The sequence below is a fragment of the Mastigoproctus giganteus genome, chromosome 12 (assembly GCF_048544385.1).
Source record: "Mastigoproctus giganteus isolate SK-2022 chromosome 12, ASM4854438v1, whole genome shotgun sequence".
Classification (NCBI taxonomy): domain Eukaryota; kingdom Metazoa; phylum Arthropoda; class Arachnida; order Uropygi; family Thelyphonidae; genus Mastigoproctus; species Mastigoproctus giganteus.
In genome coordinates this window covers 66,394,932-66,416,115 of record NC_143586.1, presented here as the reverse complement: position 1 = coordinate 66,416,115, position 21,184 = coordinate 66,394,932, and the positions used below count along the sequence as shown (strand labels likewise).

The 21,184-nt window shown below is 39.3% G+C and overlaps 1 protein-coding gene across 1 annotated transcript in view; it reads left to right on the top strand.

Moving 5' to 3' along the window:
- LOC150077140 (potassium voltage-gated channel protein Shaw-like) overlaps positions 1–21,184 on the top strand; it is a 312,952-nt gene that overhangs the window by 183,171 nt on the left and 108,597 nt on the right. The window contains exon 2 of the mRNA XM_090386920.1: positions 19,316–19,990. Coding sequence (XP_090243046.1) covers positions 19,478–19,990 — 513 coding nt within the window. The 5' untranslated portion in view covers positions 19,316–19,477. The remainder of the gene's footprint in view (positions 1–19,315; positions 19,991–21,184) is intronic.

Sequence of the window (21,184 nt, the reverse complement as noted above, 5' to 3'; positions counted from 1 at the left end):
CCTCAGCACCCTCATCATACCAAGCCAGGTTCCTCTCCCTGGAATTCTGGATCTTGAAATGGCTAAATAGGGTTGCCGGGTTAACACCTACAATCTCAAAATCTGTTCTGGTCACCAATCTGAATACGCTTCCTTGGAGGTATCACATCATCTCTAGGAACCTTCTTACCCTCTCTCAGCTTCTATCCGGAAAACTGAGGTCACCCGATATTTGGGATATCATCGCCAGACCGTCCGACAGGAGAAGATGCCAGTCCAACACCTCCCCATACAGATCGAAGCTGCGTAGCATGTCCTCCTTGGACAACATGTTTCCACACAACTCCTTCCAAATATTTAACAGATTAGCCATAGACGCTGAGAAACTTTGCAAGGACAGAACCTACAGATCTTCCATTCTTGCAGACATGTATGCCTTAGTCATGCTCTAGGTAGACTCTCTGTGATACCGCAATATCCACGCTTCGATGTATCCGGATGCACTTTTATTTGTTGTAACTTTATGTTTTTGTACTTGTTGTAACTTTATGTTTTTGTATTTGTTATAACTTTATGTTTTTGTATCTTCACCAGTGGCTGTTTAAGGCCGTATATTGTATCTGGCTCTGTATGCAATGCATATGTCTGTATTTTATGTTTTTTCTCTGTATATAACTCATGTCCTCTAGCTGCATTGCTGTAAAAGGACATTTCTTCGGAAATAAATTGATATTAATAATAATAATAATAAAAGTAGCGAAACGAAATTCTCTTTTCTCTGAGTGATTTTTTTTACTAAAATTCACAGTCAAATCACAGTACAAGTCAGCGTTATAGCAACACAAACAAGATAAACACGGATGTTTTCATTGCATCAGGTGGCTCATGAGACAGCTGATGTCACACCTCATTTATAAAATGTAATTGAGAGAGAGAGAGAGAGAGAGATCTTACCTTAACACATATAAGAACAATTGCTGCATTTAAAAAAAAAAATTAATGGTCTTCCCAAACACGAGAGGTCTTAAGAACCATGCAAGATATTAACATACCGTAGGGTTGATACTTTTGGTGAAGGTTGACAAGATAGATGTTATAATTAAAGATAGTTTAAGAGATAGAGATTCTTTTCATTTTGTTTTCGATTTAAAATGATAAACTGAAGCAAACTGAGTGCTTCTGATAACATTTCAGCCATAATTGTCGTGCTTACCAAAACTGTTGTATAAAGGTTGCAAATGCTTATTTTGGAATATTTTGAGAGAACCTGTCAAATAATACTTAGCTTTGCCTTAACTATTAATAAATATCTTTTGTTTATATTTCTATTTGTGATGCTAGTCATTAATGTAACGTACCATCGCGAAAAAGGGTTAGAAATGTGAAGTTCCTAGGCGATGCACTTTCTTTGAACACCAGTGTATATACAATACTTACAAGAAGATATATATATATATATATATATATACAATTTTATATACATTAACATTCTCGTTACAAATATATAAGATAATATATTATATTTGACCTCCAGGTGCATTGCGTACGTGTATGCCAGAATCAAGGGTGGCTCCTAGGCAAAAGTCCGTCTCTACCTAGTTCATCTGTTTTGGCGTAGAACCTCTACAAAGCTAGCCTAAAAACATGTGTGAGGTATATACCACCGCCAATACAAGGCAGCTGCTGCTTGGTGCCCTTCTCTAGGCCCGGGTTTACGTTATCTGTTTGTGGCGAATGCATAGGTCCCGCACACACTGGATGTAGTGCAATACCAGTGGGCGCCGACAAGTGAATTACTATTAGAGAACTTCCACAAATTATTCTCACTACCCCCGAGAAACAGTAATTATTATATTAAATTAAACCGATATATGTGACACTTGTTTTAAATATGCTCAGAGTCTCTGAATTCCTAAGAACCAGGAAAACAATATATAATTAAATTACATACAATGGACAATTAACAACACTGTCTAGTCTGTCAGCTAGAACTTTCTTTTTTTTTTTTTTTTTTTTTTTTTGTAAGCGCATCGGCTTCTGTGGCCATAATGCACCTTCCAAAGTTTTTGCATTTCATTTTACTCTGATCCAAGCCCGAGGCAGGATTCCAACCCGCGACCTTTGGGTTGCCAGGCACTTTACCCACCTGGCTAGCCCGGTCGGCGCTAGAACTTTCAAACCTGCCGACAAGCACAATGAGATAGCTACTAAATGTTTCTCATAAACCTTGTGTTTCACAGAAACCAATCTTTACAATAACAATTGACATAAATCAACGCAACATTAATTAACATAAATCAACACAATAACAATTCACATAAATCTTCTGTTTACACATAAACCTTTTGTCTTTTGTGAAGTCAATTCCCAGGAGAAGCTGAAGTTCTTAGCTGAGTCCCCAATATGAAAACCGTTCTTCAGAAGGTTTGCAGAGCAGTAAAGTTATTACGGTCTTCAACTGAGATATTTACATTGTTTTCCGATAAGTCTGGAACTGCAGACATTAAATCCGCTCTAGGTTGAGAGTACAATGGACAGTTCAGAAGTACATGAATCCACGTTTCATATTCCCCACATGTACAGTACGGATCAGGCTCCAGACCACGCTCAAATAACTTAGCCCGGAGGGATCCATGCCCTGTTAGCATATAAGAAGTTGTCATAGAAGGCCTAAACCACGAAATAACTCCAGCAGTTGTTGAGAATTCCACTTGCTCAATATACGTTCTTGTTACAAGCCCAAATTCGCTCTCATCCCATCTTTTTTGCCAGACAACAGTAAATTCCTTCCAAAGCCTTTTTTCTCCCTTTTAAAGTCGCTGGCTGGGTCAGTCGTAATTCCAACCAATGTCTTAGACTGTCATTTTTTTAGGCAGTAAATCAAACCCCGGAAAGCAATATATAAATCTACAGGAATCGTACCGCCAAGTATTTGGAGTGTGTTGTTTGAAACAGTCCTTGGAATATTATTGATCGTCAAAAGAACTGATCTTTGTGTGGAAATAAGTTTCTGTTTCGCTTTTACCTTTGATACTTTTACCTTTGACACTTGCTGCGTATGATATAATAGGCAAAATATGATTTTATAGTAAAGGTTCAAAGTTTTATTTGATAACCCCACTCTTTTCTGGAGACTGATAATTGTTTAGAACAGTGAACATTTCACCTTCATTCATTTTACTAATCCCTCTCAGAGCCTTATAAACCTCAGTCAGGTCACCTCTGAGGTGCCTGGTTGCCAAACTCTGTGGTTTGGAAAGTAGGAAAGACTCCGATTATGTGCTTCTGTAGGAAAGACTCCGATTATGTGCCAAACTCTCCACATAATCGGAGTCTTTCCTAATACGGTCATCCTTCTTCCGATTTCACCATTCGAGTTTACGACTATTCCAGTGGCCAAGTTTATTATTACAGCCGTCCTGTGTATTAACTTTCATGATGAAAGATTTGAGGGAGGCAGCTCGTTCGTAGAATACCTGTTGGTACAAAGCAGCGTGCTGCATGAAACATTAATAACTGGTTCAGTACGTTCCTTGTTCTCTGATTAATTCCTTAACACTTAGGACACTGCTTTTTTTTCTTTTCTTTATATCGAAAATGCAACCAGCTGTTCGGAGATCTGGTGTTGTCAAAATACGCCATCTCCCTAGTCGATGTTCAGCTGCAGAAGAGCTAATTGCCTTCCACTCACATGCGAGGTCCAGGAAATCTATATTACGTATATTACGATGCTCCACAGTCAGTTGTACAAAGTTTCCAGACTGGTGCAATAAAAAGAACACAAACTGAAGTCACAAAATGGTTTTATTTCTATCCAAAGTAATCACCACCTAATTGAATGCACTTATTACACCGTTCTAAACATTTCTGAAAAGAGTCAGCGAAGGCATCCAAAGAGGTAATGTTCAGTTCGGCGGTTACGTACCGTATATTATGCAAAGTTCTGCCGCGCGTATCTCACCACTTCGTTTCAGCGGGCCATGTCGACTGTCCTACCTTCTAAGGACACTCCTACCTCCTAAGCTTTATTTATACCCTTGCACTACCACACTGCCCTCTAAAATATATGCTTAACCAATAATTGTAATAAAATTGTGTTTGTGTGTTTATTTATTAGTATCTTTCAGTGCAGTTGGCAGCATATACAGTAATACGTACACTCAGTGATCACTGAATTGTGACCATCCCATCCGTAATGGACTATGCTGTATAGCTCGCAGTATATAAAGTCGAACAGCTTCGTACGCTAGAACAGTGGTAATTTGCATCTGGTAGTTGTTGTAATAGGGTTTTGGGAGCATCGGCAACTAAGGTCATATTTCTCCGTATGTACTGTCTGTAAATTGCTTGTGTTCTGTGGTCAATTTTCTGTTTGCTCAACGAAAAACCTGAGTTTCCGGAAGAAAAAACCATGCTACCCTCGCCTGAGACCGACTAACTCGGCGGCTACGTTGTAAAAAAGGCCCCTAAAAATTCCTCACGTCATCGACGGGACTCGAACTCAGGTGTTTTCCACCCGGTGTGGGGGAGGACGGTATTCTACCAACTGTGCTACCCACGAGGGTGCATCAGTCAAAGTGATATTAGAATTAGTAGAGACATACGATGCAAGAATGCAAGCTTATACAGTATCAGCCAAAAAAACCCCTCCCATTTCATCCCTCCATTCGTTCCAAATTCCTGTCCAGCTCGGCCTTAAATTTATTTAGGCTATTAGCTTCCACAACAAAAGATGGAAGCCTGATCCACCAATCAACTACCCGCTAGCTAAAGGCAAATTTCCGCACATCTATTCTACTACTATCTTTCCTCAATTTGAAACTGTGTCCCCTCAGGTTCTTAGTCTGAGCAGGGCACACATATCAGCAGTTATGAAACGTAGTAAAGATACCACGGAATTTCAAAAGGGCATGATTGTGGGATCTCGTGCTTCGGGTGCTTCCATATCGGAAACGGTACGTTTTGTTCTTGCTCACGGCCCACTATGGTTAAGGTGTACAAAGAATGGCATAGAACGGATCAAATCACCTCCCGGCGACAGACCTGTAAAAGATTACACATGGTGGATATTCATGGTGAGCGAAGGATGCAGCGCACTGTACAGACTCAATGGCAGGTATTAGACATCGCAATGCAATATGAAAAATACAATAACGATATCCCAAATGATGATGCGCCTCACGCTTAAACATATGAGGTTCCACAGCAGACAACCTGAAAGACACCCTATTTTCAGTTTTGATCATTGTCGACGGGGAATGCTGTTGTGTCAACAACAGTCTGGCTGGACACTGGAGGACTGGAAACGAGTGTGCTGGTCGGATAATCCAAATACCTGGTGCAACACACCGACGGACGCCTTCGTGTGTGTCGCAAGCAACCCGAATCAATGTGCCCACTATCCAGGAAGGTGGCCGTGGTTGTTTAACATGGGACGTGTTTTGTTGGCAAGAACTAGGCCCCTACTGCGTATGGACCAACGTTTCACTGGTGAGGTCCATGTGCCTCCTTCCAATGTTGCATTTTTTCCCGGACAGAAACGGAATCTTCCAAAATTATAATTCGTCGGGCCTGCACTGTGTTCGAGTGGGTTGAGGAACACAATGAAGATCTTGACTGGTCTCCAAATTCGCCTGACCTCAATCCAAATGAACACCTGTGGAATGTTTTCGGACGTGAAGTGAGGCGTATGGAAATATATTCCGACACTGTAGAAAGTCTTGCAGGTAGCATGGCTGGAGAGCCCTACGGACGTCTTCAGGCATCTAGTGGAGTCAACACCTAGGTAAATATCCTCTGTCATCCTTCCGAACGGTGGGCCAACACGGTATCAGTTAGGTGGTCATAATTCAGTGATCACCGAGTGTATATTACACGTGCTCTGAAGATTAAAGGGAAATTTGATTATTAGTTTAGTATGAGCTAGGTCTCAGGTGTAGTATGATAGGATTCTCTTTCCCCTTTATACAAAATGTACAGAAGAGGAAAAGAAGAATCATGCTTCCCTACGTGAGACTAACTAACTCCGCTCCATATGAAACAGTCATACATATGAGGGATGTGTCCAGTATGTGACAGTATAGTGGTTTCGCCAGTTGTCACTCGTTTGGAGAGGTCTCGGTTTTAGTCTTGTGAATAACTAGAGGAATATCTAAATTCTTTTCAGTCAAGGCTATAAGCCGATCTCAGGCGGAGAAAGTAGAGTTCCCCCATTAGTTATTCCGGTTTTTCAACCCCCACAATATTCACATCTGTAGTGAATACACTACAGACATGAAACACAATGGCGCAATATGTCTTAGTCGCTGATGCGCCTAAAACCATGGACGTGACGTGTAGAACCACATCACTGACGTGACTCAAACCCTTACCTTTCCATTCAAACAAGCGATACCGGGACGTAATGTATATAAAATTTGTCTTGATGAAACTAAATATGGAGATGATATCACTATCTTCTTTACTGGAAAGAACAAACTCTGGGCGCTCATTTTATTCTGACAAGACGCTGTACCGTTTGTACAGATAATCGTACAGAATAAGTGCTAAAGCGAGTTGTAGAAATATCTTTTCACAAGAGTTAAACGATATTGATCTCTTTCCACAGTTATACACTTTTTTTTAAAAATCATATCACAATCTGTAGACAAAATTCTTTAGATTATGACTGCTTAAGCATTCCTAATACATGAATACTTTATTTTATCGCACATTAAAAAAATACAAAAAAGATTTCTAGCGAAAAACTCCATCCGTAATTCCACTTTATTTTAGATGACGCGAGTCTTAAACATGTCACGCGATTCGACTGCTGCAGAATGGACGCGTACATGTCCAAGCGAATGCAGTTCCCGCATAGAAAAATTTCTTTAGGTTTAGTGTCAACCCATGTGTATTTATGTTAGCGATAACAAGACTAGGTTAATCGATCTACGTATTGTCATAATACTATACGTATTTATTTAGAGTGGATAGTTAGAGGGGTAAAACAGTCAGATGAAAAGGCCTCCAGATTTTCTTTGAAAATAATAATAAATAAACTTGTTTATTATTACAAGGTAGAGAGAATACAAGAAACAGCACCGTATTTAGCAGTCACAGGCTTGAACCCAGGTCACTCATGGCACATGTACTTATGCACTCTTGCGTTTAACCACTCGTCTACGAGTACTAGCAATATGTTTAAAAAATCAGAAATTGAAATTAATATTTTTAAAATTAATAATAATGCGATTAGAATTATATGAAAGAAATATTTATTTTATATGAGAGGAAGCCGTAACAGTCCAAGCCTGTTGCTTGTTTCTAGTTTGGCAAGTTGCCTGACTCGAACAAATATATTCAGAAAAATTATTTATGAAACCAGCAAAAGCAAAATGCTATTTTCTTAAAGTACACTACTTAAAAAAATATCAAGATCTGATTTTCTTTAATACCTAAGCTATGTATAAATATAGTGCAAATGCATCAGAGATACATAGCTATATCTCAATAAATCAGAATATTAGTAAAACGGCATCGTTTTAAGTTATATCTAATATTGTGAATACTTTCACAACGAGTTGCCACGATATTGCACTACTTCGAATAAGTAACGCTTCACCTAAGGAGAAGACTAATGTTACTTATTCTCAGATGGATACACCACCCAGACGGCACCGTTTCAGGGCTATTTGGCCCTTCTTCGGTGGGTGGGTAGGTACCCGATTGATGCAAAGATGGCAAAACAGTTGTGAAAGTATTCACAAAATGAGATATAACTTAAAACGATGCCGTTTTACTAATATTCTGATTTATTCAGATATAGCTATGTATTTCTGATGCATTTGCACTATATTTATACATTGTCTAGACTCTCCCATAGCTTGAGGCTTATGCCCTAAACGCTTTAGAGTTTAATACCTAAGATAAAAGCCATTGATTTTATTCTTATTACATTGCAGACATTTCTATTTTTAAAGGGAATTCTCTTTCCGATAGACCGACATTGAAATTCGTATTCTGTTTTAGATAAATAAATGGATCTCTCTTTAGCGATGATGTTTTCGAAAAGACAAAATTCTGACGACTGATGAAATTTTTCACTTAAAACAAAAAGCAAAAAGCTTAAAATAATAATCAGCCATTTTGGGATGTTTTCTTCTTCATCCTCCTTCCTTGAGATTCTGACGTCATGCGGTGCTGTGTCTCTGACAGTCCTCTGACCCGGGGTGTGTCCGTAATAACACGTCATGCTTATTTAATAAGTCTCCTCGCATGGTTGGTGTTGGGATGTCTGTCAAGTCTGGTACTCCTGTATCGCAGCAAAGTGCGTTAATATTAATTTTAATATGCATGAGGGGAGATTGTGAACAACGGCTTCGAGACACGTTGGGTACCCAGTTAAACCAGCGTGTACACGAAGTCTTGAATTCTTGACATCGAATAACAAGGGTGCAAAGAAGGCGAATGCACGTTAAAGGGTCGCAGTAATGGGATACTTTTAATGGCGTAAGCACACACCTACCATATCTATACAAAGTTTCCAAGAATCAACCAGTAAAAAGAATTCAGGTGTTTCAGAGTGATGGGCCGGAAATTTTATCACTAACCACGAACTGTAAGGCCTGGTAGTAGGGTGAGAAATGAGAGATTATTAATCTTATCTGATTGCATTACTGAGGAAGATCAATGGAAATATTAACCAAGCGGTCAATGACTTGAGGAGTAGTTTGTTTGTGATCGTGACTAGCGGTCACTGCTGTAGTCGTGAACTGCACGTCAACTAGTTGTGTGGTTTTCCTTCAAGCATTCCCATTTACTACATGTCTCAATTTTTTTAGGGCACAATTACGATTGCTGGAATTTTTAACTGAAAACAAAGAACGTTCATTTAAAAATATTAATCAGCCATTCTGGGGTGTTTTCTTAGTCTCCTTTCTTCCTCCAATGAAGAATCGATCCATGGAATCAATCAAGGATTTACTGATTCGATTAGAATTTAGAATTCTTCAATCAATCGAATATTGATTGACTGAAGAATCAGTCATGTCTTCTTTCTTCTCAACCTCCAACACACACACACACACACACACATTAGAGCACACAGGTTCTAATATCGTTCGTGTTTGGATAACCATAAAAAAACACACATGCAGTGATAAATCAAATGTATGTGAATATCTTGTTGGTCTAATCTGTTCTAACTCATTATGTGTTATCCAATTGAAATATTATAGAGCCGAAATCCCTAAAATACACTGCACGACAAAATTAATAGAACAAAATTATTTTTAAGAATATTTGATTGTGAACAGTGTCGCCGAAGGTGGCATCCTGGCATACAAATTCCGAGTATTCAATAGAAATCAATCTACCACCTTACAGAGCCGCACACTGTGCAAATTATTCGTGCCTATAAAAACCCGGGTTGGAACCACATAATTTCATTCCCGTTTTTTGGCTTGCTCAGTGGGATAGCCACATCTCCAGTACTCAGGATGGCAAGTCATCCTCATTTAGATGATTCTTTGAGATGGCGTGCCGTTGGGCGACTTTAAGCCGAACATCCGCAAGCGGAGGTGGCACGTTGGCTTAATGTGTCATGCAGTGTCGTCTCGGCACTATGGAAGCAAATGGGCAAACTCCCACACCGGTGAGATCACCGGGAAGTTTATCCCAGACGTCGGCCGAGGATACCCTAGAACCCCGACTTGCTTCTCACCGGGCCTGCAAGCAGCATACCTGTTCACTAGACATGGTGCCATCAATGCTAAGCTTTCCTTACTTGGAATCAAAGAAGATCCTTCTTGCGGCGGCGAATTAGAGAGTTGGCAGCATCTATTTACGATTGCCAGCTCTGTGACGACTTCCGCAGCACACAGATAATGTATTCTCCCAGAGGACAAGAACACGACATACTGGACACGAAAGAAGGATACCAAGCCTTCCTATGCCCAAGAGCTATTCACAAGAAAACGAACACTCATCGCGATGGAGCACCACTGATCTTGTGCCACCACACAACCCACAAAGAGCAAATAGCCTAACAAGCGAACGACAAATTTGCGGACAGCAGCTTTCCAGGACTCCACTGCACAGCACTACGGCCACCCCAAGTGGTGAAACCCCAACTTAAAGTGACAACAAACATGGACTTGACAGACTTGATGTGCTCGAAATCAACCACTGATAAAGACTATGAACGACTTACCACTGGACTCACCAGGATTTGACATTAACCACCGATCAAAGCAAGATGCATCCTGCTGCCAACGCGCCATTAGGCGACCTGCACCACGATTCCTTGAGTGGTGCCTTTACTCCCTTTTCCCTGGCGGGGGAGGGGGAGACGGGTCTGTCTTCCTTCCTTCCCCCCTCTCTTCTCCTGGTGGGCTAGCCCCCACTGACTTTTCTCGGGACGCCTTCCCTATCGTCCCCATATTTCTGCCTGTCCCTCCAGCCTCCCCCCCCATTACTCTAACTAAACCGACCGAGTACTTCCCAAACTTAATATTGCCAAATTTAGCCAAAGTCAAAATTTAATCTCACCTTCGCTTAAATTCCATTTCGACCTTTTCTGACTTCCAGCAGCGTTCACCCCCCCTCTTTTTTTTTAGGCACTGAAATCGGAAACTAGGTGGGAGGGCCTGCCAGAGTACTAAAATAATCTATCTATTGGGTGCCTGACCTGCCTTCTCGTGGGTAATTGTGAGCAATGGCGGGTCACACTAGGGGGGCCCAACGGCTAAATGGTCGGAGAAACAACAGAACATAACCATATCCCATACACTTTTAAATCTCTGGCCTCCACAGAGTACTGTGCTTTACGAACAGAGTACACAACGCGCGGTTTTAGAAACCCCTGGTGCCGTTAGACAGCTAACATACTTTATGGAAGCAGTTTTAGGAGACAAGAACCATTATAAGACGAGCAGGCCAAGGTCTAAGTCAACCAGAACAGACGCTATCTAGCTCTAACAGCAAGACAGAACCTTACGATGTCCTGTCATCAACTGTCTCTTGAGGTTTCTGCGGCCACTGGTGAAATCATTTCTAACCAGACTGTGTTAAGAAGGCTCAATTCAAGTGGACTCTACGCAAGGAAGCCAGTGGTTTGTATCCCATTAACTTCGGCGTATAGGGGAACCCTGGAGGCCGCAACAAAGTACAAAAATCCCATTAACTTCCAAACCACTGCAGAGCTCGTCGAAACTGGTTCCATAAACATATGACTTGGAGCCCTGATAAATGAGGTACAGTTCTATTCTCTTATGGGTCCCGTTTTAGCCTACAGACAGATTCTAGACGTTGCTTCATCTCGTGTGGGGTGCGGCCGTTGAAAAATGATCAACGGCCGCACTATGCTTTTGATGGAGGTACCGTAACTGCGCAGAGGTACCGAGAACAGATCCTCGAATCCTATGTGCTACTTTTTGGGGGTGCAGTTGGCCCAGAGTTACCTTTCATGCACTGCAACGCCAATGTACATAGAGCTGAAGGGCTGAAGGAATATTTTGAAACGGAAGCTATCCAACGACTGCCCTGGTCACCGCAATCAGCAGACTTAAACCCGATCGAATATGTGACAGGCAATAGGACGCCCGCCCTTGGGCGACGCATTGCACGTCGACAGCCAACTCCTCGGTCATTTGGTGAGCTAAGGTCTGCGCCGGTGGAAGAATGGGATTTGCTGATACAGAATGTTATAGACACCCTTATATCGAGCATGATTCCCGCTATCAGGCCTGTTTAGACGTTGAAGGAGATCCTACGCCGTACTGATGTCATATGACCGTATTTTCGAGCACCTTATAATGACTTCTGTAAGGTGACCTTTTTGGTAATTCTTATACAACTCCTATAAATGTCTCTTATACCTGAACGAAGTTTCTCGCTCTCCTCATTTCATCGTTATTCTATGGTACACCACCATATAAAATTTTCCCCGCTTCATCGCTAGCTGCACGAGTTACTCCACGTTTAGTAAGTGTTCTGTTAATTTTGTCGAGCAGTGCAGTAATAAAATTAATTGAAAGATTTTCAATGAGTGAATTCTTTAAATCATTGGAGTGGTCGCTGTAGACTCTTCAAAGTACTCTGACCACCACTAAGGAGGCTGCTGGCTCTTTTGAACTAGTTATGGTGATGGATGTGTGTGTGCGTGTGAGTCTGCGCGCGCACTCTCTTTCTCCGAGAAAGGCGTTGTATTCCAGATCGCGTTCCTTATTAACGATTGAGTGACGTTTTGCGTGACTACTTTATCGGCAAGACAGTGAACTCTGGCAGGGTCTAAATGTAATTATCAGAGTTGTTCATGCGTGTATATTCTGATGTAGTTCGTTATTTTTCTCTAATCTCTAGCTAGACACTTCCTTTTTTTTTTTTCTTATCCACAACATCTGTCCTTTGAAGTTACTATCAGACAGACTATCGGAGTCCCTTGAAGACATTTTATTCAGTGCCTGAAACATGTTTTCCGGCATATCCTCTGGTGATATTTTCTCTTCATGTAGCAACGTGTACCACTCCCGATATAAAAGGTATAAATTTATTAGTTGCTTCAGAATTTGATAAGAAATTTTTAAGCGAAAAACAATCAGTTTAACTATTCTATATAAATTTAAGGTATGAGCTGCCATTTTTGCATATCAAGATGAGATTAATATGTTAGAGAGACACAGCGAGAGCTGTCATGCGTGGCTTTATCGCACAAAATCAATGAAGGAAGGTTTCTTTCCCGCACTGAAATTTTACATATTTTAAAATACAGAAATGATCCTTCCTGTGATTCGATGTCTCCTTCTGATATGGCTCGCAAAACATTTTATCTTGGAGTTAACAGCGACATCTGCTACGTATTGTTGTCATTGGATATTTACTTATTATGGAATATTTAAGAGAGAGGGAGAGAGAGAGAGAGAGAGAGTGAGAGAGTGAGTGAGTATTTTCAGGTAGAAAATATCATTATGAATGAAGCGCATATATTTTTTTTAATTAACCTACTAAGTTGTTTTTTTTTTTTTTTTTGTGAATTAAGCAATTAAACATCTGGGCTTTAAAGTAAAAAAAAAAACAATCAAGTAAATTAATTCAAGGTAATGTAACAAATTTAAAGATTAGGGCAGGTCACTGTTGGTTATTTAACATGAAAAAGTTAAAGCGATGTGAATATCAACATCTTTGTTAACAACAAGCAATATGATTTATGCACACAAAAATTGCGCTTGAAATAATTCACCGGTCCGCAAAAAAAAAAAAAAAAAAAAAAATATATATATATATATATATATATATATTATATATATATATATATATTCGCTTCCTGTTAAAATTCAGGGTGATTCTTGTAGATTTGACGTTGCTGAATCCAAATATGGCAACCATATTGCTGTAACCCCCCCCCCCCCAATTTTAAAGGAGAAAGGATTAAAGTTAAAAAGTTTCTAGTAAAAAAAAAATTTCATATATTTTAAGAAAATATTACACATAGTACTATATATAGAACAATGAACAATAGGTCTATTAACTTTATTCTATTAAAAAAAAATTTACCTGATAACAAAATACTTATTTTGTCGTGTTCTGCCTTTTGTAATCGTCCGTTGGTGTCTCCCGTGAGTACGAGATTCCAACAGTAGTCTGCCAACATATTTGGACTCCATTTTCTCTGGTATCTTTTTTCCATTTGAGAAATATCTTGGTGAAACCTTTCAACGTGTTCATTGGACACTGCTCTCAAGTTTTCATGAAAAAGTCTAAATGGGAATGTAGGAAATGAAGCTTTAACGGCAGGTCTTGGTTTTCGGTCATTAACCTACGATATTTGAAAACTGAGGGTGATGAGAACATTTTAACCATCTGAGTTTTTGAATCTACGAGAATCTGTCGAAATTATTTCAGGGAGGACACTGATGCCGCCCAATGAATTTTTACATAAAATTATATCTTGTTGGCGTAAGGAGTCACATCACAGGAGAGCCAAGCAGATGTTAGAGCACATTTTGTTTGAGAACAAAAATTGCATTTTATCGCTGGTAAACTTTTTTTTTCTGCATGCTGTATGTTATACGCTTTGCAAAAGCGGATTATCCAAAATGGGTGCAGAGTTCAGTAATCGGGAACAGAATACATTACTTCTAATTATGCTGCTTGCGATGCGTTACTAAATTAAATTCTGTTAAATAATTACTTTTATTTGTATTACAAATACAAATTTCAAATATGAGGTTGTAAATGCTACTATAGCTATACTATATTATTTACAGTTTATGTTATTTGGTTTTTAGTAGCATTAGCAACTAAGGCCATATTGCTCCGGGATATGCGGTGGTCATTCCCTGACCTTTCCGCATCCTCCGTATGTGGTGGTGACGGGCTCGAACCCCGGTCTAATCAAGAAGCGTGTGCTACGCACTGCTGCTCCTTCCCACCTGGCTACGGAGGCGCCTTATTTACAGTTAGGTAATCACAGCTTTTTTTAAACTCATATTTGGAAGGTTTGTGAGTCAAAAGCATCACTAAGTTGTAAGTTTCTATACTTAGGTGCCTAACCTCCTTGGGCGCCTCCATAGCCAGGTGGGAAGGAGCAGCAGTGCGTAGCACACGCTTCTCGATTAGACCGGGGTTCGAGCCCGTCACCACCAAATATGGAAGATGCGGAAAGGTCAGTGAATGACCACCGCATATCCCGGAGCAATATGGCCTTAGTTGCTAATGCTCCTAAAAACCAAATAACAATAACCTAACCTCCTACAGAAGAGATGACAACAAGAATCGAAACGGCTGCTTGGTAGGGAACACCACATAATAACATACTTCTCTTTTAAGAGAAGTGTTACTAGTAGTACAGCATAAGACAACTCATCTTGGCAGGCTTTACAGTTTAAAAATCAATACTCCCTTTCGAAAACGGATTTTTTTACCTGTGCTATAAAACAAAGATATAAAGCCTATTATAGCTAAATGATATTATTTACAGACAGGTTCGCTTTTTTTGGCTCTATTTGAAAAATTATTACATATTCTTATTTTTTGTTTTATTTTATTAATTTATTTTTATTTTTAATTATTTTTTACTTTATTTTGTTTTATTTATTGCATTTTATTTATTTATTTATTATTATTATTTTTTTTCAATGTGACTAGACGACTAGAGGAATGTCTTAAAGCCCTTTTCACTCGCAGTTGTAGTTAACCAGTCTCAAGTGGGGGCCCTAGAAGTTTTACCAAAGAAGTATTCCGGTTTTTTATCCCGCCTGTGAGAACAGATATACACGCTTGTAGTGGTTCATTTAACACTATGTTTAGTGAGATAAAACAATACATTTATTTATTTAAATTTAATTTGTTGCTTTATTTTACAAGGGAGGGCCAGAGAAAGAGGTCGTAGTAATAAGCCAGTTTAAACGTTTAATCACTAGTATCTCTCGCATATGCCATTCCTGGATATAAATAAATGAAATAAGTATACCGCGAGTGAATGTACGTATTTTATGATACCCTGTTGAAACCAGAAGGAATATTTAGGAAAGCACATAGAAAAGTACACAAACCTTTGTCGATACATTTCCGGATTTTTTTTGCAGTTAGCGCTTTCAAAAGATGTGAATTTTGAAAATCAAGATATCAAAAAAAAAAAAAAAAATTAAAAAAAATAACAAAATATAAATTATACAGGGTGTTTCAAAAATGATGGTCAATAATTTAAAGATGAAAAGAACAAACTAAAATAAGCAAAAAAGTCCCAGTGAACATCGGGCCGCAAATGAACCGTTTTCGAGATAATGCACATTTTCTGTTAAGATCCGCCACTGATTACGGGAGCACTAGTTTAGCAAAAAGCTGCGAATTCTTTGCTAAGGGTGCTTTTATTAAACATAAGATAATACATTTTTAATTTTTGCTTTCAACACCACAGGATTTTACAGATGTTACAGGATGTTACAAAAGGTGTTCAAAATGCTGTCCTTGCCTCCGTACGCAGCTTTGTAGTCTTTTCTGCATTGAGTTGCGAATCCTCTCAGGCATTCCTGGGTCATTTCTGATTTGCTGAAAGGCTCCTTCAACCCGACGCTGCAATTCCTCAACTGTGTTAATGTCAGAAGTGTACACCAAACTTTTTACATTACCCCAGATACAAAAATCCATAGGATCGGGGAGGCCACATTACAGGCCTACCTCTACCTATCCACCGTTGACCATACCTTCTAGTTAGATACCGAGTCACAACTCGAGAAAAATGTGCCGGTGTACCATCATGCATAAACTACATGTTCTGGCGTTGCTGAAGTGGAACATTATCATCATCAAGGAGGTCTGGAAGAACATTCTCTGTTCTTCACAGAGACACGAGGCGGAGTTGGACAGTCGTTCTAGGTGCCGCCCATTACATATACACATGTCCACATGTTCTTTCTAACAAAGTATGATTCCAGTGAATCATACTTTCTAACAAAGTATGATTCCAGTGATACGAGGTTGATCAAATCCATCTGGCTGGAGGCACCGAAGTGTTTTTATGCTGCCGTTCTTACTGATTGCACAACTGGAAGATCTACTCTTTTCTTTATCTCTCTTCCCCCCCTTTGGTTTCCCTTTTCACTCTTTGGTATATGCTAAAAACCAATATATATATATATATATATATATATACCTAGTATATTTATTTTATTTATTTATTATTATTATTATTTATTTTTATTTATTTATTTATTTTTTTATTATTATTATTATTTATTTTTTTTATTATTTTTTTATTTTTTTTTTTGTTATCTTAGTTAATTATTTTTATTCTCTTCTTTCTCCTCCTTTCGGGTTTCTTTTTCTTTTTTTTTCCCCTCTGGAGTGGGCCCCAGAGAAGGATTTTTTTTTATTTATTTTTATTTATTTTTATTTTTTTTTGTCTCATACTCTGAGACCATAGGTGTCCCATCTACTGGAACTGGCCCACCTTCCCGTGGTGTGGACGAGTACCCAGAATCATCTGTCCAGGTGATTGATGCTTCTGGGTAGCCAAGTGGCCAGAACATAACAAAAGAACATACACATAATACACACAAACCGATCACACACATATCTGGCCCATTTGTAGTGATACTGTTCTTCACAGAGATATGAGGCGGAGTTGAACTGACGTTCTAGGGGCCGCCCCATACATAAACACATGTCCACATGTTCTTTCTAACACCCTTTCCTCAACATCATGTGTTATGCCTGATGTAACCTTTACATCCTCTAATTTGGTTCAATCCTGGCTTTCCCTCACCATGGAGACTTCCTTCCTAGTTACTGGACATGGCTCACTTAATGAAAAACTGCACCAACTAGGCCTCTGCACGACTGACCTGTGCTACTGTGGAGCCAAGGAAAACTGGAGGCACCTCCTTTTTGACTGTATTCTGTACGAAGACTTGAGACAAGATTTAGTGACCACCATCCCAATATCAGAAAACCAATTAGACCAGTTACTCCAAACCCCTGAACGTTTATTTGCTCTTCACAACTTTGCTATGGAAGTCTTTTCTCGAAGGAGGAGATCATATAGAGTGGTCAACACCCCTGGCATTGGGCCTGAAGTGGAATAGACAATGGTGTTTTTTTTTTTTTTTTTTTCTCTCCTGCTCCTCCTTGCATTCTGTTTGGAGTCAGCCACTCCACATTACTTTTATTTTATATATATATACATCTATATATATATATATTTTTTTTTTTTTTTTATTATTATTTTTCTTTATTTTATTTATTTATTTATTTATTTATTATTATTTTTTTTATTTAATTATTTTTTTTTTTATATATATATTTTCTTTTCTTTTTTTATTTTTATTTAATTATTAAAAATTTTTTTTTTTTTTTTCTTCCCCTTTCTTTTTGTCTGCCCCTCTGGAATGGGCCCCCAGAGGATCCTGACCTACCTGCTGGCAACATCATGTGGGTCAGTGTCTCTTTTGAGACAGTACGTGCATTACTGGGACTGGTCCACCTTCCCGTGGTGTGGACGAGTACCCAGAATCATCTGTCCAGGTGATTGATGCTTCTGGGTAGCCAAGTGGCCAGACGCAACAACAGAACACACACATAATACACACAAACCTACGTCACACACATCTGGCCCAATTGTAGTGATACTGTCCTTCACAGAGATACGAGGCGGAGTTGAACAGATGTTCTAGGTGCCGCCCTTTACAAAAACACATGTCCACATGTCCACATGTTATGCTTTTGGACCTACCTGTTCGTACTCCATGTGCGAAGTGCTCATGTTCTCTAAGGCGTTGATGTACCCTGATGAACGTGCGCCTGTTGGGCGGGGAAATGTTTCTTGGTACAAACTTGTTACTTGTAAGTTGTTACTTGTTACTAAGGTTATATTGCTCCGGGGATATGCGGTGGTCATTCCCTGACCTTTCCGCATCCTCCGTATTTGGTGGTCACGGGCTCGAACCCCGGTCTAATCAAGAAGCGTGTGCTACTCACTGCTGCTCCTGCCCACCTGGCTACGGAGGCGCCTTTGGTAGAAACGTGCAGCCTCGAGTGCACGCCGTTGGCTTTACCATACATGAAGTTCATGTCCGCATACTCTTCGTTGCTGTAACCTCTTTCCATGTTGACTATCCTTTGACACGTACTAGTATGCCTGCTACGTCTCGGGGCATTGAGAGAGGGGAAAGGGAGAGAATGAGCATTACCTAACCTAAGCAAACAAGTCAGTAGTGTATCCCAACTCTGTACAGTTCACCTTGTCAGTGGTGGATCCCAACTAGAAATGTGCAATATCTCGAAAACGATTCACTTAAGGGCCCATGTTTACTAGGCATTTTTTGCATATTGTAGCCTGTGCAGTTCACCTTTAAATTATTGACCATCACTTTTGAAATACCCCGGATAAAGAATTCATCCGACGGTACCTCCTCTCGCCAGGAACTACAAACCCTCGATGAAAAAACCCAAAGGACAAATTTAAGGGTTACTGAATATGGGCATAAAAATGACCCCTAAAACCCGCAAGAGGCTTTGGCTGGCTGCAGGGCGGTAGTTCTATGCAATGATTACCTTTTTCAAGAAGTACTTACAAAGTCGAGAACTAAGAACTAAAGGAACAGGTTTCTAATCGGCTATATGTTCCTTTGAAATATCCTTTTTTATTTCAATGTAGTGTAATGTAAAATTTGTACATAAATAGTCACTTTAGAAAACTGGTATATACCAGTTTTCTAAAGTGATATTTTATTTTATTTATGTAGCAATTTCTATAATATAACTCAATATGTATATTATCAATATACGCAACTGAATTCCTTCACCAGAATTAAAGACCATTTCTGCTCACAAGTATTTTTTTTCCGTTTATTTGCAGGAAATATGTTTTTCCATCTGTACTCAACAGACCAAACAGGAATGCTCTGCCTCTCTGACTGACATGAGTAGCTCTTTTGCTAAAATTGGGCCACTATGTTATTCATGTGGTCCACTAAAACACTTCGTGGTCTCAAGGCCATGAACCTTATCCCTTAAGGTCATGAACCTGGACGCAGAGAATCGTGTGGTGCTGAACGTTGGCGGCATCCGCCACGAAACTTATAAAGCGACATTGAAGAAGATCCCAGCCACTCGCTTGTCTCGTCTAACGGAAGCCCTGGCTAATTATGACCCAGTTCTCAACGAGTATTTCTTTGACAGACATCCAGGAGTGTTTGCTCAGATCCTTAACTACTACCGGACGGGAAAGCTGCATTATCCAACCGACGTATGTGGCCCTCTTTTCGAAGAAGAACTTGAATTCTGGAGTTTGGACTCCAATCAGGTAGAGCCATGCTGCTGGATGACATACACACAGCATCGAGACACCCAAGAAACCTTATCTGTCCTTGACAGGTTGGACTTGGATACTGAGAAACCCAGCGACGAAGAAACCGCCAGGAAATTTGGAATGGAAGAGGAGTATCTGGCTGGCACCTTGACCTGGTGGCAGAAGTTAAAGCCAAAAATTTGGGCGTTGTTTGATGAGCCATATTCTTCCACTGCAGCAAAGGTAGCGAATTTTTTTCCTTGATTTAAAGTCTGTCAACTGTACCCATATTTTCCTTAATCACGAAGCAATCCTATAATTACTTATTTTCTTTATAACAATGTAAAAAAAATTGTTATTATAGATGCGCGAAGCTCTTTCTACAAAAATATACTTCGATTTTATTATTCGTAATCTTGACTGGAGGTCTTAACTTTTGCTATGTTACATTAGAGTATCATATTAATGCCATCTGAAAGCTTCTCCAGCTCGAGGCTGTAAAAATATATGCAATATTTTTTAAAAAATGTTTCATGGTTCTATAACTTTCTTTTGGATTCCCCGAGGCTCTTTTCTATCTTTTCTGTTGCTTGAACGAAATAGCTCGAATTGCCCAGATAACATAACTCCAAATATAAAATATCATGAGGAACAGAATTCACTTCACGTGCAGGTACTTATTTTATTATTTTTTTTCCCTGCAAACAAACCAATCGAACAGGGAGACATCCTACATAAATATTTAAGCCTAACAACTGCCTAATTAAGTAAATCACCTGATTACCGAGAAATCAAGGCGTTTTCTTTATACTTCCTCAAAGGACGATAGTGATGCTGGTGATTATAGTTCGCATAGAGAAAAGTGCTAATTTTAGTAATATTACGTTTACGCTTTTAATAAGAATTGCCTAATTTTAACAATTAGCAAATGTTGATGGATTATAACTACCTTTTTCACCTAATGGTGTTGGAAAAGCATTGGATCGTTATAATTTATATCCATCAAAATTCCTAGGGAATTCAAGGAAATTGGAAAAAAAAAAAAAAAAATGCTTAAACACTCTTAATTGGTGTATTAGAAGTCTCTAAGAAACCTTCACAAACAAGTTATTATGTGTGTTGAACCATTCATTTAGAGTTATTCCGGGATATTTTTTAACCCGCACAACGATGCAAATCGACCCGTCAGCACACATGTATGCACATGTACAGACGTAATACACAATGGAGCAATATGCCTAAGTTGGTGATGCAGCTAAAAATGAGCAACAAGAATGTTTATTCAAAAATTATAGCACAATATTGTATTATGCCTTGCGCTGTCTTGTTGTAACCTTGTTAACCCATGAGAAAAGGAATGAAGTCATTCTACGAAACATCGATGTAAACCTTTACCCTCAATGAATTCTGGTGACTCACGGGTTATAGGAGATATCA